Source organism: Ascaphus truei, chromosome 4 (assembly GCF_040206685.1).
Source record: "Ascaphus truei isolate aAscTru1 chromosome 4, aAscTru1.hap1, whole genome shotgun sequence".
Taxonomy (NCBI): domain Eukaryota; kingdom Metazoa; phylum Chordata; class Amphibia; order Anura; family Ascaphidae; genus Ascaphus; species Ascaphus truei.
This window is the reverse complement of record NC_134486.1, coordinates 295,764,679-295,789,488: the sequence shown is the minus strand read 5'-3', so window position 1 is coordinate 295,789,488 and position 24,810 is coordinate 295,764,679. Positions and strand designations below refer to the sequence as shown.

The 24,810-nt window shown below is 38.8% G+C and overlaps 1 protein-coding gene across 4 annotated transcripts; it reads left to right on the top strand.

Moving 5' to 3' along the window:
• Positions 1-1,184: 1,184 nt before the first annotated feature.
• Positions 1,185-23,164, top strand: LOC142493529 (amine sulfotransferase-like). 4 transcript variants are annotated; one of them, XM_075597695.1, is made up of 7 exons: positions 1,185-1,204; positions 1,964-2,129; positions 2,941-3,149; positions 12,095-12,221; positions 15,112-15,206; positions 19,442-19,622; positions 22,845-23,164. In XM_075597695.1, exons 2-7 carry the CDS (start codon positions 1,973-1,975, stop codon positions 22,967-22,969), a joined length of 894 nt encoding a protein of 297 aa, XP_075453810.1. In that variant the 5' UTR covers positions 1,185-1,204; positions 1,964-1,972; the 3' UTR covers positions 22,970-23,164. The 4 variants fall into 4 exon arrangements, 3 of the variants coding, with proteins under 3 accessions (XP_075453810.1, XP_075453807.1, XP_075453808.1); XR_012801130.1 differs by lacking the exons at positions 1,185-1,204; positions 22,845-23,164 and adding exons at positions 1,750-1,853; positions 16,443-18,280 and having other exon boundaries at positions 19,442-19,580; XM_075597692.1 differs by lacking the exon at positions 1,185-1,204 and adding an exon at positions 1,754-1,853.
• Positions 23,165-24,810: the final 1,646 nt, after the last annotated feature.

Sequence of the window (24,810 nt, the reverse complement as noted above, 5' to 3'; positions counted from 1 at the left end):
TCACTTACCTGTAATATTTTAATTTTGAGGTATTTCATAATAAAGATAATTTTAAATAATTCATCAATTCATTACATCATTAGATTCCTCTGGTGTTATCAGTGTACATATCTGTTTAGAGTGCTCTCATTATAGGGGTTTCATTTTTCTTTTATTGATATTCTACATCGCCCCTGATTGTAGCACCTCCAGCCAGGCTGAAGCGAGGGTGTTCTTTCCCTTCCCCCTTTCCCCTCCTTCCCCTGAAGTATTTTATATATATATATATATGTGTGTGTATATATATGTACCTTCAGCTAAGTATCATTTATTATGGCCGGCCGGTCTTTTGTCTTCACTGTGGGAACTATGTTCCCATAAGTGATCACTCAGTTTTTTTGAAACTGTATCATTCATGCTGGGTTTACAATATTGTACTTTTGTGTTTTTTTGGGGTTTATCTGTATGATTTTCTGATTTATTCAGTCAGGCAGGCTCTTCAGTCAGCTGTTTGTGTCTTTCCTTATTTTTTGATTTAATAAATTACCATTACTATTTTGGCATATACTTGTCTGAGTGCTTTTTAGAGGTTTTCTTTTTTGTGTTTATACATGTACTTTTTCCTCTAGCACCGCCTAGCAGTTAACGTGTTTTCTGTGATTTCTTTCTCAGATTTACTTTTTCTGGTTAAGATAGGTTTAGACATTGCATATATTAATTGGCAGTTGATGCGGTATTCACCTCCTGTGTATGTTGTATATATATATATATATATATATATATATATATGTGTGTATATATGTGTGTGTGTGTGTCTGTGTGTGTGTGTGTGTGTGTGTATGTGTGTGTGTATATGTGTGTGTATATGTGTGTGTGTATATATATGTGTGTATATATATGTGTATATATATAATAAATTGCTTACGAAGTTTAGTAAAATTAATAATGTCATTAATAATAACTAGGCCACATTAATTATAAATAGACCACAACATATTTGCCATGACATGAATTAAACATAGTTACGATAATCAATATAAGGTCACAAATTAATTTTAAAAGGGAACTGTTAGGAATAACATATACTGTACATGGAGAGAAATCTATAGGTCTACTTCATTATTTCATTATATGTCTCTTAGCGAAGTAGGTATACAGCTGTAAAGGGCATGCTGTGTGTGTTGCAGTACTGGACATCACATCTTAGCAGATTCTACACCTTCAGGTAACTGCAGTTTCAAACCGCATGTAGTGCAATTTCCCCCAAAAATAACCTATCTTGAAAGTGACCTGAGTGTACAGCAGATAACTGACTTTATTTTCATTTTTCTTCCTAACAGGTTTTTTATTTTATTATTGTTTTTATTTAAAAAGCCCCAAAAGTCAGTCGTGCAGTATTCACGTGGTAGACTCTGCTGCTTATTCAAACATGCTCCTCCTCATCAATTAGCACAGTGCTGTTTTCCTTACAGATGTCAGAGACATACCGCGCTGTCTAGATTCTCACATAAGGTTTTTTGAAGTTTAGTGATGTCAGAAAGTGGATGTAGCATACTGTAGCTACCATCGTTATTTCAGATTTGTGCTCCTGTGTTTTGGAATAAAACACATTTGTATAGAAATTAAAAGCCAGTGAGAAATGAGAAAAACTAGCGCTGGCAAATCAGAAACTTCAGAATGGCAAATGAAAAAAAAAAAGCAAAGTACAAGGGATATCAAGATTATGGGAGTGAGCCAGCAGTTCACCTCGCTCTGGAACTCAGCCATTAATTGTGTAGTCAACTCCCTGCCTGTTTCCTATAAAAAGCCTTTACCCTGACCTTTATACTCAATATTTTGTGCCAACATTCCTGTAACAGGCAGTGAGAAGACAGGTAACAAAAGTATGATTAGAGCATAGAAAGCAGAACAACTTTGTTATTGTGAGTACTCATTTTTATACCAAGTGAGCTTTCTTAAATCCCTTTTCTTTATATGGTTCTAGGTGTAGAAGATGTCCCAAGCTACCAGTGAGCCTGCTGACCCTTTTATGTTCAAGCACAGAGGAATTTACTTTCAAACTGAATTTATTGTACCAGAATACATAGATTCACTGGAGCACTTTGAGATCAGAGAAAGTGATGTTTTTCTGGTTACTTATCCAAAATCCGGTAAATATATTATTTCTTTTCATGCGGACCCATTTTTTGTTATTAACCAACAATGTGCATGCAATGTCTTGTATATAATGTATAACCCTGTACACTTAATGTAACTATGTATTTGTAACAATGTATTTGTCATCATAACTCTGTGCCCAGGGCATACTTGAAAACGAGAGGTAACTCTCAATGTATTACTTTCTTGTAAAACATTTTATAAATAAATAAAATGAATAACAATGAATTCTACCTGGACAGTAATCATGAATTATTTACATGACATTGTCAACTGTATTTAAAAAAAAGCAACCACTTAAATAACTGGAGATTTAGACAGTTGTGACTTTTGCCTCATTGTAACAAATGCCAGATCTTCATACTGTAGCTACAACTGTTGAACAGTTTATTTTTAATTCTTCAAACAGGGCTTCAAATCTTCTTCTAAAATTATATATAAAGGAGAGTGGTTAATTTCTGATGACTAATCTAATCTCAAACAAAAACAACCTACTGTATGAGTAGCTTTCATGTTATTTTATGTTTTCATAATATTTCATGTTATACCAATAAAAGTTCTTAAGAATAGCAACATAAAGCCAATAAAGATAATGGTTTTATAATGGTTTAGTAAATAAGGAATTTACAGTCTTCTAAATAACCGAGAGTTGTAATGCTATAGAACCATATTTTATTTAATTACAATATAATAATAACACTCATTATACCTACATTCCCATTACAGTAACTATAGATCTGCATAAAGTCTAAGGAACATTTGAATTTTTTTTATAAAGTACATATTTATATCTTGCTTTTACAGGAACAATTTGGACGCAGCAGATTATGAGTTTAATTTTTAATGAAGGTCATCGGAATGGAACAGAATCCATTGAGAACAGTGAAAGGGCCCCATGGCTTGAATTCAAACATCCCACTATGGATTATAACAGTCGCCCCTCTCCACGCCTCTTTACCTCCCACCTACCTTATTTTCTAATGCCTAATGATCTGAGGAACAAGAAAGGCAAAGTAAGGATTCTGCTACAAAAATCAAATTCTGAGTAGCAAATTGTATATACAGTAAGGCGTATTTTGGACCATCTCATATTGCTTGATGTAACTGTAAAAAAGGAACAAAAGCGCAAACGCACATAGTGAAGTATGCAAAGTAATATATATATATTGTTTAGGGTAAGATATCTGCGTACATCAGATTAGAAAGTTACCAGCATTTCATGTACATAAACATGAGTGAGTGGAGGTGATGCATCTGCCGCCAACCATCTGGGGATCTTCCTTAATGCAGCACGGCACACTCTGCAGCTGAGGACAAGCCTCCGTTTGAGTCCTTCTTTGGGTTACAGGAGTCTAATTGAAGAGCTTCACTCGAGGGGAACTCCGTTCATCTCTCCTAGCCTCGTTACCCGGCTCCGTCGGCGATGGAGGTCAACAGCTTCTCGGGCAAGCTGTTACCTCAAGTGTCCCGTATGTCCTGGGTGATCGGCCGCAAAGTGAGGACGGCCGTAAAGTGAGGATGTTTTTACCGCACTGTCCACAATCGCGGGAAAATGCCTAGTATTTCGGCTCCACGCAATATCAGAGAGTATAGCTAGCATACAGATAGGTAATAAAAAGTGATATATATGCTAAAAATTTATCCAACGCGTTTCGAAGCGAAGGCTTCTTCTTCAGGGGTACTAATACATTGAATAAATGTGGATTTTATACCCTAATATCATATCTGATAGGTCTGGCTTAATTGGAGCATTAACCAATCGGTGCATAGCACGGTGACTCCCACATGTGTGGATTTAAATGGGTCATAATGACCTACATGCTAGATAAGTTTAACTCCATCAGGTATGGTAAGGGTACAAATACATGTAACACAAATAATAATCTTTATTAACCAAGGCACAACATTATTAAACAACCTAACTCATACAAATTACATTATTAAAATAAATAAAAAATATATATATATTTATTAATGGTGGGTTTCTGAAATGAAACAGACAAGCAGTTAGTTTTCTAAAAGAAATAATGCAGTTATGCTTATACTGTCCAGCAAGAATCAGTAATTCAGACAAAACTTATAGAGATAAAAAGTGAAATCTATTTTCCGAGACAGATAATAAATTTAATAAAGACACCAGAGGTCTATATTTTCATTAAGGCCATCTGGACCTAATGTTTCCAACTTTTGTATCCAGTATGTTTCTTGGACTGAAACATCTTTTAGTCTATCCCCTCCTCGTCTGCTCCGAGGTATAAACTTTATCCCTTTATACAAGAGGGTTGAGGGATCCTTGTTGTGATGGGTAGCGTAATGTCTACTTACACTATGAGTCTGTAGAGCATTCCTAATGTTTCTCACATGCTCTTGTATGCGGAGTTTTAAACTGCGTTTAGTGCGGCCCACATATTGCAGGCCGCACGGGCATTCTAATAGATAAACTACAAAACTCGTGTTGCAGTTTATAAAGTCTGTAATATTAAACACCTTGTTAGTTTTATTGGACTTAAACGTATTATTCACTGGATGAAGGAACTTGCAAGTGCAGCATTTTCCACACGTGTAATTACCTAGTGGTTTATTACTTAGCCAAGAATGGCCAGACTTTTGTTCTATATTTTTCCCAATATCACTTGGTGCCAGCGCATCCTTCAGGCTACGAGCCTTCCTGTATATAAACCTGGGAGATGAACTAATATGACCACTTAAAATTGGATCTGTGGCTATAATACCCCAATGTTTTTTAATTACCCCCTCTATTTGTCTATGCATAGAGTTATAGTTGGTGATAAAGGGGACTGTAATTTTATCTCCATTAGTCTCCATTGTTTTCTTATTTTTTGGTAACAACATCTTTTGGCGATCTAGTTTCCTAACTTTATCTAGTTCCATTAATAAATGTTTATACTCATATCCCCGTTCCATAAATCTTAAGAAGAGAAATTGAGCTTGTTGCTCAAAATCAACCTCATTACTGCAGTTCCTTCTAACTCTCATAAATTGGCCTCCCGGTATATTTGTAATCCAAGATCTTTTATGGTTACTGGAGGCCAATAAAAGAGTGTTAGTGTCAACCTTTTTAAAGTGGGTTGTTGTTGTAACTCCTACCTCTGATGCCGTTAGATTTAAATCAAGATAGGTGACACTCTCTGTGTGTGTGACATGGGTAAATACCAGGTTGAGGTCGTTGGTGTTAAGATAATTGACAAAGCAGTCAACAGACTCCTCATCACCTTCCCACACACAGAGAATGTCATCTATATAGCGTCGCCATACCACTACTTGATGTTTGTATGGATTGTTATTCCAGATGTGAAGTTCCTCCCAGTTCCCCATGTACAGGTTTGCGAAGCTGGGGGCAAAGCGTGTGCCCATAGCAGTTCCGCAAACCTGCAAGAAGAACTGGGAGAGAAAAAGGAAGTAGTTATGGGTGAGTACATACTCAATGGCTTGGAGGATAAACCATCTATTAAGATCACTTAACTTAAGATCTTTTCTCAGGTAATCGTCAACCGCCGCAATACCCTTACTATGTGGAATGCTCGTGTACAGAGCTTGTACGTCGCACGTTAACCATCTGTACGACTTCTTCCATTTAAAATTTGCAAATACAGTAGATTTAATACCGCGGAGGAATCTTTAAGATAGGAAGGTAATTCCCCCACAATAGTCTGCAGGAAGTAGTCCACATATTGAGATAGGTTTGCGGTCAGTGAGGATATACCCGAGATTATGGGTCGACCTGGTGGATTATTCAGGGTTTTATGCAGTTTGGGGAGATGGTAAAATACCGGTATTTTAGGTGAGTTATTATAGAGAAAATCATATTCCCTTTGCGTAATAATTGTTAGAGTTAGGGCTTCATCAAGAAGTACCTTAAGTTTGGTTAGGAAAACATTGGTGGGATCTGAGGCCAATTTTCTATAATAGACAGGGTCACAAAGGAGTCGGTGTGCTTCCTGTTCATAGACAGAGCGATCTTGTAAAACCACACCTCCTCCTTTGTCAGCCTGTCTAATAATGAGTTGTTCATTGTTCTTAAGGAACTTGAGAGCAAGATTCTCGGCTCTAGTAAGATTATGTCTAATCATACCGCCCCTTCCACTGTCATTGATGCTGTTAAAGTCATTTTTCACCATATCAAAGAAGGTGTCTATATGATTACCCTTTGATTGATATGGGTAAAATTTTGATTGGGCTCTAAATGGAGTGTGTATACACACATCATCATCCTGCTGTAATTCTGGACTAGGGGTTAAGTTTGTGTTAACATTAGGTTCCTTCTCTGTTTTCAAAAAGTGTCTCTTCAGTGTGATGTTTCTAATAAATTTGTGTAAGTCTTTATATAATTGAAACGAGTTTGCTCCGCAGGACATGGAGAACGAGAGCCCTTTACTAAGAACTCTCTTTTGGTCATCTGTGAGGATGACCGAAGAGAGGTTAAAAATACCTCTGTCAATTGGAATGTTTAGACTTTTTAGTATTCTTTTCTTTTGGACCCAGGATCCTCCTCTTTTCCCTCTTCTGGTTATGGTCTTTTTAGTTTTAACCCTGGGGTTGTTTGTTTGGGGTTCTCTGATGTTTTCAGCCCCTTCTCCGGGGAACCATGCCTTTTCCTTATCATCTCTAAAAAAAGGGAAGGAGAAGAGGGAGAGGGGGAGGGGGCAGGGCGACTTTCATGTATATATTCTCTAGCCCTTGCTGGAGGCCAGTATGAATCATTCTGTTGCTGGTGATTCATCTGTCTTTTTCTATTATAATTATAGTTTTCATCATAATTTTTTCCTTTATAGTTTGGGTTTTTGGAAGGGAGGGACATCCCAAAAACCCAAACTATAAAGGAAAAAATTATACTATGAAAACTATAGTTATAAAAAGTCTAAACATTCCAATTGACAGAGGTATTTTTAACCTCTCTTCGGTCATCCTCACAGATGACCAAAAGAGAGTTCTTAGTAAAGGGCTCTCGTTCTCCATGTCCTGCGGAGCAAACTCGTTTCAATTATATAAAGACTTACACAAATTTATTAGAAACATCACACTGAAGAGACACTTTTTGAAAACAGAGAAGGAACCTAATGTTAACACAAACTTAACCCCTAGTCCAGAATTACAGCAGGATGATGATGTGTGTATACACACTCCATTTAGAGCCCAATCAAAATTTTACCCATATCAATCAAAGGGTAATCATATAGACACCTTCTTTGATATGGTGAAAAATGACTTTAACAGCATCAATGACAGTGGAAGGGGCGGTATGATTAGACATAATCTTACTAGAGCCGAGAATCTTGCTCTCAAGTTCCTTAAGAACAATGAACAACTCATTATTAGACAGGCTGACAAAGGAGGAGGTGTGGTTTTACAAGATCGCTCTGTCTATGAACAGGAAGCACACCGACTCCTTTGTGACCCTGTCTATTATAGAAAATTGGCCTCAGATCCCACCAATGTTTTCCTAACCAAACTTAAGGTACTTCTTGATGAAGCCCTAACTCTAACAATTATTACGCAAAGGGAATATGATTTTCTCTATAATAACTCACCTAAAATACCGGTATTTTACCATCTCCCCAAACTGCATAAAACCCTGAATAATCCACCAGGTCGACCCATAATCTCGGGTATATCCTCACTGACCGCAAACCTATCTCAATATGTGGACTACTTCCTGCAGACTATTGTGGGGGAATTACCTTCCTATCTTAAAGATTCCTCCGCGGTATTAAATCTACTGTATTTGCAAATTTTAAATGGAAGAAGTCGTACAGATGGTTAACGTGCGACGTACAAGCTCTGTACACGAGCATTCCACATAGTAAGGGTATTGCGGCGGTTGACGATTACCTGAGAAAAGATCTTAAGTTAAGTGATCTTAATAGATGGTTTATCCTCCAAGCCATTGAGTATGTACTCACCCATAACTACTTCCTTTTTCTCTCCCAGTTCTTCTTGCAGGTTTGCGGAACTGCTATGGGCACACGCTTTGCCCCCAGCTTCGCAAACCTGTACATGGGGAACTGGGAGGAACTTCACATCTGGAATAACAATCCATACAAACATCAAGTAGTGGTATGGCGACGCTATATAGATGACATTCTCTGTGTGTGGGAAGGTGATGAGGAGTCTGTTGACTGCTTTGTCAATTATCTTAACACCAACGACCTCAACCTGGTATTTACCCATGTCACACACACAGAGAGTGTCACCTATCTTGATTTAAATCTAACGGCATCAGAGGTAGGAGTTACAACAACAACCCACTTTAAAAAGGTTGACACTAACACTCTTTTATTGGCCTCCAGTAACCATAAAAGATCTTGGATTACAAATATACCGGGAGGCCAATTTATGAGAGTTAGAAGGAACTGCAGTAATGAGGTTGATTTTGAGCAACAAGCTCAATTTCTCTTCTTAAGATTTATGGAACGGGGATATGAGTATAAACATTTATTAATGGAACTAGATAAAGTTAGGAAACTAGATCGCCAAAAGATGTTGTTACCAAAAAATAAGAAAACAATGGAGACTAATGGAGATAAAATTACAGTCCCCTTTATCACCAACTATAACTCTATGCATAGACAAATAGAGGGGGTAATTAAAAAACATTGGGGTATTATAGCCACAGATCCAATTTTAAGTGGTCATATTAGTTCATCTCCCAGGTTTATATACAGGAAGGCTCGTAGCCTGAAGGATGCGCTGGCACCAAGTGATATTGGGAAAAATATAGAACAAAAGTCTGGCCATTCTTGGCTAAGTAATAAACCACTAGGTAATTACACGTGTGGAAAATGCTGCACTTGCAAGTTCCTTCATCCAGTGAATAATACGTTTAAGTCCAATAAAACTAACAAGGTGTTTAATATTACAGACTTTATAAACTGCAACACGAGTTTTGTAGTTTATCTATTAGAATGCCCGTGCGGCCTGCAATATGTGGGCCGCACTAAACGCAGTTTAAAACTCCGCATACAAGAGCATGTGAGAAACATTAGGAATGCTCTACAGACTCATAGTGTAAGTAGACATTACGCTACCCATCACAACAAGGATCCCTCAACCCTCTTGTATAAAGGGATAAAGTTTATACCTCGGAGCAGACGAGGAGGGGATAGACTAAAAGATGTTTCAGTCCAAGAAACATACTGGATACAAAAGTTGGAAACATTAGGTCCAGATGGCCTTAATGAAAATATAGACCTCTGGTGTCTTTATTAAATTTATTATCTGTCTCGGAAAATAGATTTCACTTTTTATCTCTATAAGTTTTGTCTGAATTACTGATTCTTGCTGGACAGTATAAGCATAACTGCATTATTTCTTTTAGAAAACTAACTGCTTGTCTGTTTCATTTCAGAAACCCACCATTAATAAATATATATATATTTTTTATTTATTTTAATAATGTAATTTGTATGAGTTAGGTTGTTTAATAATGTTGTGCCTTGGTTAATAAAGATTATTATTTGTGTTACATGTATTTGTACCCTTACCATACCTGATGGAGTTAAACTTATCTAGCATGTAGGTCATTATGACCCATTTAAATCCACACATGTGGGAGTCACCGTGCTATGCACCGATTGGTTAATGCTCCAATTAAGCCAGACCTATCAGATATGATATTAGGGTATAAAATCCACATTTATTCAATGTATTAGTACCCCTGAAGAAGAAGCCTTCGCTTCGAAACGCGTTGGATAAATTTTTAGCATATATATCACTTTTTATTACCTATCTGTATGCTAGCTATACTCTCTGATATTGCGTGGAGCCGAAATACTAGGCATTTTCCCGCGATTGTGGACAGTGCGGTAAAAACATCCTCACTTTACGGCCGTCCTCACTTTGCGGCCGATCACCCAGGACATACGGGACACTTGAGGTAACAGCTTGCCCGAGAAGCTGTTGACCTCCATCGCCGACGGAGCCGGGTAACGAGGCTAGGAGAGATGAACGGAGTTCCCCTCGAGTGAAGCTCTTCAATTAGACTCCTGTAACCCAAAGAAGGACTCAAACGGAGGCTTGTCCTCAGCTGCAGAGTGTGCCGTGCTGCATTAAGGAAGATCCCCAGATGGTTGGCGGCAGATGCATCACCTCCACTCACTCATGTTTATGTACATGAAATGCTGGTAACTTTCTAATCTGATGTACGCAGATATCTTACCCTAAACAATATATATATATTACTTTGCATACTTCACTATGTGCGTTTGCGCTTTTGTTCCTTTTTTACAGTTGCTTTAGGGGTTCCTCTACCCTTACAACAGCTGCAGACGCCAGGTCTATATAGAGGTTGCATATTTATTATTTTCTCACTTCACCAAGTGGTGTTTTATTTGGGTTATAAATACAGTAGACCTTAGTAGTTAGCGCACTCATTATATTTGTATATCATATTGCTTGATGCATGGGCTACATTAATATTGCCTAGAGATCAATAATACACAATACTAAGCATTCTCCTGTCATAAGACACTTTTCTGTGCTGGTAAACACCTGACAGACTATTAACTTGAATGGTCTGGAGAATGTGTTCAGAAGCTAGAAGACTGCTTGGTAAATAAGGCTATTTCTGCTTCCATATCAGTGTGAGGGTCTGTGCCCTGGCAATGTATCTTAACAAACCACTTTACGCTACTGGAGATATATGTGCAGTCCTTGCATAGTTTGGGTAAAATCACATACATGGTCACATGACACTTTCAATTTTTTTCACACTTAAAGAATGTTTTCAATTGAGAGTTTCACTGTACGGGTAAAATAATTTGCACAGCTAAGCTTTATAATTGTCATCATTACAAAACAAATATCTGCTGTCTTAGGAGAAGGAGAATTATTAGGGCAGCTTGTAGGTAAAAACTATGATAAGTAACTATGGTAACTCTTGCTCTGCTAATTACATAAAGTGAATGAGGTGGTAGAGGTGCATACAGGAATCAACAATTGTTCATTTGAGCAGAAAAAGGCATGGTTTAATGCACTCTAAACCAAAGGATATATATGTATCAATTAAAATGCAACTTTAATTCAACAACAATGAAGAAGAATGAAGTGATAATAATGAAAGATACGTATATACTGAAAAAACAGTCCTGAACAGGCAGTCTGTAACCAGCCTTGAGGGACGTAAAAACAAGTATTGTAACAAACCTCTGAGAATGATAATAGAATCAATATTGATCAAAGCAGGAATTGTAGAAAAATACCCACATCAATAAGACAAGTAATCATAGTGGTAATTATTTTATTAGGACAGGGCTTATGCAGCCGTATTGTAGCTGCTAGCTTGCTTTGGATGTTACAATTGCCACTATATTGCCACTATGAATACTTGTGCCTGATCGATGCGAGTATTTTTCAACAATTGCTGCTTGTAACAATATTGATACTATTACCACTCTGAGGTATGTTACAATATGTCACAGACTGCCTGTTGAGGATTTTTTTTTTTTTTTTTAGTTTATACTTTTCTTTCATTATTATCCCTTGTGTTGAATTAAAGTTGCAGTTTAATTGATACATGTACACCTTTGGCTTAGAGCAAGTGGGCACAACATTTTCTAATGGGGACGCGGAACCGAGCCCAGCTCTTACAGAGGCCTCGCGCTTTCCCCAACATTTTAATAGATTGCCAGGGTAGAGCGCGGGGCCTCTGTAACTGTCTCTTACCTTCTCTCCGGCTTCTACTCTGGCATCTTCTGATAGTTGTCTTGACAACACGACATTGTGACGTCGCAGAGATGAGGCGATGCCGGAGAGCAGGTAAAACGCATGTCTTTTTTCAACACCTTCCCCTATGTAACTATCAATGGAATACATTTTTCACCCAGGAATTTTTAATTAAAAGAAAGAAACTACTTGTCTGATGCTTAGTAACTTGTATGAAAATGTCTTAAAAAGCAAATACTAAATGGTTTCAGGTAACAGTTGCCTTTACACTTTACAGGTTATTTATGTAACCAGGAATCCAAAAGATACTTTGGTGTCATATTTTCATTTCAATAAAATCGTGGTGAAAGCGTTGCAAACAGACAATATGGATGATTTCATGGAGAACTATTTGTCAGGGAAAGGTAATATTTACTTTAGGGGTAATGCTTCATTCATTTACTCTTCTCTCACCAACAAAAGGATTGCTCAGGACTATAATATAATTATTATTACTTAATAGCTTGATGAGACCAAGGTCCCAAGCAGGTGGGCTAAGTTAAAGTGCCACCTTAAAACATGCACTATAAATAATTATATCCTTAACATACAATGAAGCATGTTCATTTCAGAGTAAAATGTATTGTTTAAATATGAAATGATCTTCTCAGTGACAACCAGGTACAACTCATTGATTCCTATTAGAGATGTGTACACAATTTATCTATGCATGAGAAACTGGCAGAATTTGTTATTTTGCATTAAAAAATAAGCAAAAGTTCCTGAAAGGATGATGAGTATTTTTACTTTGGTAACATATAATAATTAATGTCTTGTACACAGAGGTTAAAAAAAACAAAAAAGGGAACGCCAGAAGAAAGACTTTAATAAAAAATGTAAACACTTTATCAAATAAATCTATGAACACTTACATTACATATAAAACAATTGATATGGCAGGATCCCCACACTATGGACTGGTGGTGCCAAAGCGGTCCCTTCAGACAGATGATAAACCGCAATTATACCGATAGCCAGATGGAAAGGGAGTCCTGTGGCAACAGAGCCTCAGCAGTGTGCTCGTTAAGGGAGGGGCCGTGTCACAGCGTCCAACGTGTAGACATTTCGATCAATTCTACACTTCATCGGGGGGTTGGTCTGATGATCTGGGTACAGCCCTATATACGGACCAGTGTTTTCCCATTGGCCCAGATCCATCAATACATTTCATGATAAATATACTCTCTTAACATATAAAACCGAACAATGACAATTGACTCACTAAATTTACAACAATAAATAAAACGACAAACAATTCACAACACATAAAAATGACATCCTCATAAATTGTACCCCATCTTACATATTTGGAATAGCTCACTTAGATTACATTTAGATTGGTTCATATTTACAGCCACTTGATTGTAACTTCAAGGGGACTCCCTATCCCAATTAGATATTTACTGTTCACAGAGGTCAGACATAATCCTCTCAAGTACATATATTGATTTCTCTTATACTTTATAAAGTACCCTGCATGTGAAACGTGTAAGAGTGTCTGCATCAGTACTTTTTGTCCATGTTTTTATCTACTGTAAATAAACCCTTTTGATTATCATATCACTATTTTCTTTTTGTGAGACGCAGTGCACCGGTTTTTTCCCTTATGGGAGTTCCTGTATGGGATGTTGCTTGTCGTTTTATTTATTGTTGTAAATTTAGTGAGTCAATTGTCATTGTTTGGTTTTATATGTTAAGAGAGTATTTTTATCATGAAATTTATTGATGGATCTGGGCCAATGGGAAAACACTGATCCGTATATATAGGGCTGTACCCAGATCGTTAGACAAACCTCCTGATGATGCGTAGAATTGCACGAAACGCGTTGAGGTAATCAAGGTCTACACGCAGGAAGCTGTGACAACAGACGTCTGGACACGGCCCCTCCCCTAACCGCCCCCGTAAGCCATGAGCGCGCTGCTGAGGCTCCATAGCATTTCTTGTGTTGCCACAGGACTTCCTATATTGCGGTTCCTTTCCATCTAGCTATTGGTATAATTGCTGTTTATCATCTGCCTGAGGGGACTGCTTGGGCACCACCAGTCCACGGTGTGTGGATCCTGCTGTCTCAATTGTTTTATATGTAATGTAAGTGTTCATAGATTTATTTTGTTTGATAAAGTGTTTACAATTTTTAGTTAATCAGTCTTTCTTCTTGCACTCCCTTTTTTGTTTTTATATATTTATAGTTTACCCCGTTGGATCATCTGAGAAGGTTGGAGTAGCGGGAATGATTGATTTTGAGTATACCAGGAAGCCAGATATCGGCGCAGTCTCAAATTGGAAATTTCTTTGTACACAGAGGTTGAATTGATTTAGACAAGACATACTAGATACAAAATATTGGAGGCTTGCATAATGGCCCATATTTAACAAAGATGTATTCTCTATGCTATAAAAGCCGAACAGAAAAGTCTAAAATAAATTACTGTTCCTTTAAAAATAAAGTGGAATTGTACGTTTGTAAATAAACCACTGCTTTTAAATGGAGATGAAATTAACTTGTGTGGGGTCTACGGAGCTGCCACTGAAGCTATAGCTGAGGTCTATCACTCACACTCATCAATGCAAGGACACAGTCCTGTTTTCCTATGATCAGAACTTCACATACAGTACTAAACTCATGCTACTGAGAATCTCTGAATTTCAATGAAATCCCATTTGCATCATTCTGCAAAGATCCCCATGGGCAGTAAGGCAACACAAGCTAAAATACCACTCATTCTTGGTAAACTAAAATAAATGTTTTGCTTATTGGTAATGCCCATTAAATAGTTTGGTATATCTGTCCTGTATTTAGGTTATCTGAAATAATATGAATTCCTTCATAAACAACATTAGTACCAAGACATGCTAGTATTTGTATGTATTATTTAACCTTTATGTATTACCTGAGCTCTACAACAAACATTTCTTATTGACAAACACAATTTTGCAAATGTACACACTTTGATAACTTCAAGGTATGTGTGTTCAATACACCATTTTCTATTCCAATAATTGCATAAAATAGCACACTATCATGGTAGCAGTTCATAATGAATGTGGTGGTTCTGTACTAGTACATGAAGTCACTCATGTTCATTCATTATTGTTGCAAAAGGAGCAGGTCGCAATTAGAATTTCTGGCATTAATAGCTCCCTGAATCACTTGAAGCTAGGGAGGAATGTGCAGACCTGCATGTGACTAATATGCCTGCGGTGTGCAGAAAAGTATCTTTACTTTGTCATTAAATTCATTTTATTCCTTACAGTGGTTTATGGTTCTTGGTTTGATCATTTCACGAGCTGGTACGCCAACAAGAAAGACTTCAATATTCTTTTTATGACATATGAGGAAATGATAATGGTAAGGGATTGTTTACAGTATATACCTAAATTATGATTGTAGTGCACAGACTAAAAGTAGTTTCTAAAAACGTTGTTGCTCCGTCAATAATTTGAATCAGAGTGAATAAAGTCATAAATAAAATGATCACATTTATTTGGTATCCCACAGGGCTTGGACTTCTACCCCCCATTTTTTAATTCTATATACTATTTTTCTTGATGAGCACATATTGTAAGTACAGGCATACCCCGCATTAATATACGCAATGGGACCAGAGCATGTATGTAAAGCGAAAATGTACTTCAAGTGAAGCACTCCCTTTTTTCCACTTATTGAAGTATGTACTCTACTGCAATCATCATATACGTGAATAACTGATGTTAATAACGCATGTGTAAGAGGCTCTATAGTCTCCCCTCTCGTGCAAAGCTTCAGTACAGGTAGGGAGCCGGTATTGCTGTTCAGGACGTGCTGACAGGCGCATGTGTGAGCTGTCATTTGACTATTGGGCGATATGTACTTACTCGCGAGTGTACTTAAAGTGAGTGTCCTTAAAGCGGGGTATGCCTGTACATGATAGTCACAGCAATGCAAATTCATTTAAAAGGTTAGCTTACTTGACCTAATGTGTAGACGCTGGCCATGATGGAGCACCATCACCATGAGCTCTTAACACCATTTCTCGGAGCAATGGGTAGAAGTGCCATGTACAGGACTTGAGGCAGGGTCATATGGGTGTTTTGTATTCTGAAGACAATGTTTCAATAAGGTAAGCTATCATTTTAATTAAATTGGGAGTGCTATCCTGTATTTATAAGAACAGTTCCGAGGATGAACTTTCGAACTTTGAGCACCCAAACACAGCAATATTATTATTCAACTGAGAAGACTAGTGAGTGCTCTTACACTATTACAGTGAGCTCATTATTCATTTGCCTTTTAGTAATATCAAATATAACTCAAAACCCATCAACAATATGCTACTGGATGCCCCACCATAAAGTAAAACGCAATATGCCCAAGACAGAATTGATGATCTTTCCACTACAGACAGATCCTGTTACATCCTTTAAAATTACAATAGATGGTATCCCCATTTATTCTCTCCTATAAGCACACTGCCTTTATTGCAGGGTCCTTTTGTTTTTCATACAGAAGACTGTAGATAACATACACTTCTATCCCTCTTACTATGCTGCAGCTAAAATGTAACTGCAACTTAACCTGTTGATTCCTGTCTTTTCTTTGTTTCAGTTCCACTTTCAATTGTTTTTAAATACAGCAGCTAGATTGCTGTCAAGTGAACCCAGGACATCCGTCTCTTCCTCCCTCTGGCGAACCGGCCCGCAATGGAGTTCACGTCAGGTCATTTTCCCTCTTTCGAGGGATGGTGACTAGCCCGTGGGTTGTGCCGGAGCACCCCAGCCCTAATGGGCTGGTTGTAAGAATACCATCCCTCCATAGCCAAAAGGCGCAGGAGACATGTGGACATGGGGCTTATCCCACCTCTTTACTAGCTTTAGGACCAAGTGCGTGCAATTGAGCATCCTACTTAAGCCCCTGATAGGATTAGTACTGCACTTGGTCTTAGCCACAAGCCAAGAAGTGAATTCTGATCTTAGCCAAAAGGCCGAGAAGCGATCCTTGTATACAACTTAAGCAACTAAAAATCTAGAATATGCTGTAATCAGAGGAGTAAAACTAATCCAACAAAGGGCATCTAAATCAAGTAAAATAAATAATTTAGAGATGGGCAAACGTATCCTAAATCGCTTTAAGAAAGTTCCTTCAAATTATATAACGTAATTGCAGAATCGTGATATATTGGAGCAAAGACTATTTGTTGATTTGCAGATCAGCACGCCCCAAAAAGTAGAATGTGCGTCAAAATAGTTCAAGTTGAATCTGGCATAAACGCTAAAATTTCTAGTTATATAAGCAGAATTAAGTTTCTCTGCATCAAACACATCTATTTGGCACAGAAAATGTGTTTCATTATACAGGTTAACAAAATGTATTTTCTTAATGTAGTTACTATAAATAATGTTACATTGATCATTTATATTTACCAACACTAGTTATAAATATAAAATTTATAATTCTGTTTTTATTTAAATTGTATCAATCAGATATTCAACATGACACAATGCATCAAACTACAAACTGTGCATGACATGTATGAAGTCGCATAATGTCTTTCATACATAAGACGCACATTTTTTTAAGTTTTGGACTACTTTTACGCACTAAAGTTGACCCACAATAAAACTTCAAATATGGTCTTCGTACATAAACCCCGTAATGTTTTGCTGTACTGGAGCACATTTTTCTGGGGGGTGCGCGGTGTTGCAGGGGCCCTGCGCTCTTCCCCAAGGCATTGAAATGAAATGCCGGGGGATCGTGTGAGGCCACTGCAACTCTAAACTTACCTTCAGTCTTCCGGCGTCAGGACTCGTGTCCATGGAAACCGCCGCGTGGTCATGTGATGTCACACGCTTCAAATTACACCGCGGGTCATGTAACGTGACTTCACATGACCCGCGGCATCATTTGACGCCACACGAGTTAAGGGGGGGGGGCACCACTGGAGCAGAACAGGAAGTGGGGGCGCAGCAAAAAAGTTTGCACGCCCCTGTACAAGAGAATAATAATAGGCATCAGAGGAACATTTTGCAGATAATTCCCAGTGAAAGACATACAGTAACAGGGGTCTGTGTGCATACTGTAAGCAGAAAGACTGATGTATGCACACTGTGAGGGGGAATAATGTGAGATGTTATATGTATTTGATGTATGACTGACCAATTAAAGGGACGGAAAGGGTGCATGCGAAGCTTGTGGTTATGTATTATGAAGAAAATAGATACAAAACTTTATGTAACTGATGTCTCCTTTCATTATCAATGTAAATACTAACTGTGGTGCATGCTTTGTTCCGAAGAGGAGAATCGACTTCTACTAACCAAGAGAATCCTGACTGCATTGTCTAAACTGTGTGCATGTCATTAGAAAGGCCTGGAGTATCCTGTCTGTCTGTCTCATATTCAATAACCAGCATTATCTCCGCTTTACAACAGATAAAGAACTCCGGGGTATGCTTTCCACTACACATAATGTAAAAGAGAACGTAACGCACTCCCAAAACAAGGACAGGGTTTACACGGGTACCTTATTCGTGGTTGCAGCGCCGCCAGTTAGCATGGGTCCTTTGGGTGGAAGAATGGTCCATACTGACACCTTTTATTGGTTCTCAGACAGTGAATAACACTGATGATGGTACAATGGTGTTTATTTGCAGCTTCAGATCTTACAGCATTGCATATCTTTCCTATTAGGCCTGGTGATGGTAATGGTACTCCTCCTGAGGCCTCCTAGTGAGACCCAGGGTAGCTGGTACTCAATAAACAGTGAGAGTGCCAGTATTTATACCCGTTGGGTGTGACTGTAACTCTGTCTCATAACAAGACAGATCTGGATACTGATAGGCCATCACATCCAGTATATGGCCCAATCAGTATCCACCCCTCAGGCTGACACTCTCTGGCTGTTGCTAGGCTCGCCCTTAGATACATCAATGGCTCTAAGGCTGCAAAAGCACACAAGGCCTTTCTGAAGGAATTAACCCATCCACTGCCTGCACCTAACAGGACTTACACTGGTAGGGCCCCAGAAAAGAAGTAGCGGCCGGAGGCTAGGCAACATAGACAAAGTTGATTCTTTTAACTGATTGTGCAAATCTGGTCACTTTTGCACGGAATCTACTACTGACTTCAGTGGAAGTTCCCATGAGATAATGCCCTATCAGCACAAGCACAGTTTAATGAATAGCCCCAAAGAATAATTGTTCATTTTTTTAAAACAATACTAATACTCTGTGTATTTGGTATTAAGGTACTTTGTATGTAATATTATGTCAGTTGGTGAATTTTTGCAAACTTTTCGTAGCTTAGCAAAGTTTTCGCCAGATGCAAATGTCTGTAATTTTCTCATTTTTAACAATAATGTATATATCTCCAACAATGTGTTGAAGAAAGGAGGGAAAGATGGGATTTGGTGTTTTAAATGTGGGTATAATTGATCAACCTTACAGATTTAGGGATGTCTGTGGAATTAGCAACTTGGAATGGCTTTTTTTTTTTTTAAAGGTATACATCGTGATTCATTTTTCCAAATATTTTATCGTGTAACATTTAAACGTTGCATATGCAGTTTTCAGAAAATGTTTAAGTGCATAAATATTGTTCCTATTTCAGGATCTGAGGTCAAGTGTGCTAAAAATCTGTCGCTTTGTGGGAAAGGAGCTTGATGAACAGGCACTGGCAACTGTTATTGAAAAAGCCACATTCAAAAACATGAAACATGATACAGTTGCAAATTATACATTTATTCCGGACGACGTCTTGAACAAAAAGAAAGGAGCTTTCGTTCGCAAAGGTACATTTGGCACAGGTGCATGTGCTCACACAAGAAGAAACTTTAGTTCCAAATTCCAATAGCTGTACTGGATATGGAGATGTGGTGATTCAATCTACACTGTAATTTCTTATTGTGGTTGACAGTTTCAAATAGTTTGGGAATATATATTATTTCAATGTGTATTTGGCTGTACTGATCCTTTATCTCTCTCTGTCTTGTCTCTTAGTCTCTCTGTCTCTCTCTCTCTGTATGTCTCTGTCTCTCTCTCTCTCTCTCTCTCTGTGTGTCTCTCTGTCTCTCTCTGTCTCTGTCTCTGTATGTCTCTGTCTCTGTATGTCTCTGCTTCTGTCTCTCTCTGTCTCTCTGTCTCTCGCTCTGTATGTCTCTGTCTCTCTCTCTCTCTATATGTCTCTGTCTCTCTCTCTCTCTCTGTCTCTCTCTGTCTCTCTCTGTCTCTCTCTGTCTCTCTCTGTCTCTCTCTGTCTCTCTCTGTCTCTCTCTGTCTGTCTCTGTCTCTCTCTCTGTCTCTGTTTCTCTGTCTCTCTGTCTCTCTCTCTTCTTGTCTCTCTGTCTCTCTCTCTTCTTGACTCCCTGTCTCTCTCTCTCTCTCTCTCTCTCTCTCTCTCTCTCTCTCTCTCTCTCTGTATTTATCTCTCTCTCTCTCTCTGTCTCTCTCTATTTCTCTCTTGAACAATCTGACAACAGATTTTGGATTGCTCTCTAAAATAAAAATTCGAGATGGTGATCGCCCTTTTAGATATTGATCCGCAGAAAGCCGCGGACCAAAGGAACCGGCCGATCCGAGGCACATCCCAATCCGGCACAAAAAAAATAAATCCCCATCTCTAGTAGATACTACTACAAACACACCAATTGTTCTGCACCAACCCTGCTGGTTACGAAGAGCAGCAGCACCCCAGCCCTGCGTGGAAACCAGGCACAAAAGATAGATTCAACACAACACTTTGGCCAAGATTCACAGAGCTCGTTAATTCCTTAACACAGTGTTAATGCCTTTATAAGTGCTAATGGGTCATTTCAAAGCTCAGGGACGCAGTGTTAAGTGCGGGGATTTTTTTGGCCGAAAAGGGCAGTGCAGACAACTTTTTGCTGGAGTTTGAAGATGCATGTATACAACTCCAAACACACCTTTAAACAACATGTGAAAAGAGACCTGTGCACAATAAGGAGCACATCTGAGTTACTGGAGAAATATGCTAATTTAAGTCATTTAAATATATTGTGCATGTCAAAATTGGCATGTATCTCAGGTGTACTCCTTCTTGTGCACAGGTGTCTCTCCGTGTGTCTCTGTCTCTCTGCAGCGCTAAATTAACATGACATTAATCCTATGCTAATTAGATATACAACAGCCGTGGTTTTTGCATACAATTAGCTTTGTGAATAGCCTTAATCTCAGAGAAAATACTGTCCTTTAATGATTGGGATAACGTCCTGTCATTAGCGCTTCATTAGTGGAGTTTTGTGGGGACTGGTCTGCTCTAGTTCTGTTCTGGCCTTGATGCATTCTTTAAAATCAGCGCCTTTTAATTCGGACAGCAGGACAGGCCCAGATTCTATAGGAAGGGGCCACGTGGCTGGGGGTAGGTTAAGAATTATTCTCAGAATCACTAAGCAGTGTTAAATAAATGATAAAACGCTACGCTACGCTACGCTAACCCATACAGGAACAGGCTTTCATTTCATTAAGTTAACGCCAGATTCACTGTCAATTACATGCAGAAATAAATCCCGTATTACAGCTCATTATCTCAGTATCACTTTCACTGTCATTGCAGTGATTTCATGGTGGAAATACCAAGTATATTATAATGGCCAACAATTAGCGTTGCAACCCATTGACCTATTAAGGCATGTATGAATTTGAATTGCAGACACTAAAAGGTGCCATACCTATGAGAGTTGTATTATACCATACAGTTATTACTTGTATTATATCCACATTTAGGCACCCACTTATCTGATGCATGTAAACGTCTAACACACAGTGCCAGGTATAGCTGAATGTGTCTCTTGTCTCAAATCCACACCCCCCCACCCGTCTGGGAGATTTACATACTACTACATGGGTGTGTGGTGCTTTACCTGTTGGTTCAGGAGACTGGGAGCGATCTGCATTACATTGAGACCAGGACAGGCTACTTTCTTCTTCTTTAGTTCTCATCTCTGGTGCTGTACACCTCCAGCAGTAAAGGGCTCGTGGGTGTCCTGAGGTCAGTTCCCACCACTGCATACTTATTCCACTCTACCCAGGAACTGACACTCAGGCAGGTGAAAGATGAAGAAGGGTCTTTATTGTATCGCATCTACTGCATTTCTTACATACAGTGAATGCATATCCAGAGGACTTCCGATCCCTCTAGATGGTGCATACCCCGGTAGTAGGGGGCAATGAGTCTGATGTTCTCCAGGCCTACGCCTGGGGTGGGCCAGCTCATCCTCGCAATGGGAGAGTCTGACAGCCCATGCTCTCTCCTCTCTCTCCAGAGCACGACTGAATACGTTTTGGCTCTACCTCTTCTTTAGCAAGCAGGGGCGGGCCCATGGACTGTACCTATCCCTGATAGGCTTCACACAGGCCATGAGTCATCACCGCACTACTGTCCATCAAAGGAGGAGCACAAGGGGTGTCAAGAGCCCACAGTTTAACCTGTTAATGCCCTGAACTTATTAGGGACTTACATAACAGATATACTATGGGGAAAGAGAGGCACAATGGGACATACCCTGTTACACATAATAGCCGTAGCCAAACATTATGAGAGTACATTATTAGAAAGCGGCAGGCTCATAGCTCAGTAATTACCACTTTGTTATTGAACCCTTCAATTGGTATAAAGAGATACCATATACCTATAGAAATTCAGACTCTGGTGACATTTTAATTTGCAGAATGAAATCTGAAAATTTCACCGTTCTTAGTTGATTTGCTCACTATATTTTAAGTTATCAATTAAAACACTACATTTTCATTCACTCTATCTACACCATCATTACTACATAGGGGTATTGAGTGCTCACTCTATTTCTTCCTGTGTTTCGTACCTACTGCACCATCCATACGATTGGATTAAGGGAACCCCTCGATTTAAATAACGAGCCTGAAGAGACAGAATAATATTTGGGATATGAAATGTTAATTCTCAATGTATTGCTGGTTGGTAAATGTACTGTGTGTAATGTGATCTATTTATCACATCTCTCTGTATCCCTGACCAGGCACCATCGGGGATTGGAAAAATATATTGACTGTGGCACAGAACGAGAGGTTTGATAAGGTTTTTCTGGAGAAGACTAACGATTTTCCGCTCAAATTAATCTGGGATATTAATGAAGAAAAATGAACCCTGGAAGAGTCTTTGTTTGGAAATCACAGATTGGACTGAAAATAATGATAGTGCTCCTGGAGCAAGCAAATTAAATCCAGGCTCCTTTAAGTCATTTTGCACAATTACAATTCCTTCACTGTCAGGGGTGTCTGCCTGCAACCCATTCATTCTGAATAATGAGTAAATGAATAAAAATTAAATAAAAAATAATTGAGTTACTATAAATGAGTTAATTCTGCTAACTTGTGCAGCTGTTTACAGTATCCTCTGATGATTTAAACCAAGCTAGTGTTTGCCTTCAGGGCGCCTGTACTCCAATGCCTTGTTTAAATCAGGTCCATAGCAAACCACTGTTAAACTGTTAAACACTCTACCTGACTTCTTTGTGACAGCACAGCAGTATTTAGTGTTTTCTTTGCATGAAGATAATGCACTTTCTACCTGAATTTCAAACAAGGTGTACAAAATAAGTTATGGTGCGTAAAAAAGTGCCACAAACCCTCCACCGGACAGCGTAGAGCACTAGTGGGCAACAGGCAGCTTAGGGGCCACATGAAGCCCATGGTGGGGGCTTCACCTGTGACCCCCAACCACGGGTTAATCCAGCTGCCTGCTCTCAGCAGTGCAGAGGGAGTGGAGATCTTGCTGTTGTGGATATAGCTTCTTCCCACTCCTTTTGCTGCCTAATGATCGTGCTCATCACTAGTTCCAATTGTAAGTAGAGCAGTGGTACAGTTTCCATCAGTGCGCTGGCATGTCGATGCTGACTGGACTGCCCTAATTCTGTCTGTGTAACACATACAGTATATGTGGGTAATGTGTGGCCCTTTTTAGGGTTTAATGGCCACACATGCGGCCCTTAGGGTATATTATGTTGCTTACCACTGGCATACAGCAATGATAAAGATTACTTCTGAGCATATTCCTATGCCCCAGACAGGACCACAAACCTGCTTTGCCCCATATTCGCATGGCATACAATGCTTCCACTGCAGCCAGGTTACCTAAATAAGTAACAGATATTCTTTTCCCTGCGTTGAATGCATATCCACAAAATTAATGATATGCAAAAACAATGGCTGTTCTCCAACTAATTAGCATGGGCTTACCATCAGGTTAAATTAAAACTACATTGCCTTACATAAATTAGCCCTATATTGTGTTAAGTACAGTAAGGTAGCACTATGTTGCATTAACTTCCAATAACCTGGCATTAAGCATACCTTACCTAAGAGTAACCTATATTTCATGGTATGGATACGGTAATGCCATCTTTAAGTATGACCTAAATAACCGGGGGAATGCCTCTATTGCATGTCGTTAGCCTAATGAAGCTTAGTGCATCGGGCCCACAGTGTGTCACTTTTTGTTTCTTATCCATTCTAACATCATTCTTTATAACCTAATGCCTGCCATATGACAGCTTTTTCATCATAGCCTGGATTAAAGTGCATGGTCAACAAACCTGGTCACAGACAGCTGTTTGGACCTTTTGTGCATCAGTTGATGCACCATAACTTACTTTGTGTAACTAGTTTGTAGCAACTACCAGCTTCACAATGTAATGCCAAAAACCATCCTTCCATAGCTGTATGTGAGTAGGTTTGTTGTACAATCTGTGTAAAGAAATACTGTAAGCTTATAGGGAACCATATTAAATTGGATAAGAAGTCAAAAGTGCCACACTGAGAGTTCTAATTTGCACGTTCTTACCCCTTGCTGTAGTGGAATCATTGTATGCTGAGTGACTATGGGGAAAGGCAGGTTAATCTGAGACTTGAATATGCTCACAATTGTGTGTTTTGTTTGTTTTTTAAATCTTTGCGCTAACTGTATTACCAAATGCAAACCTCAAT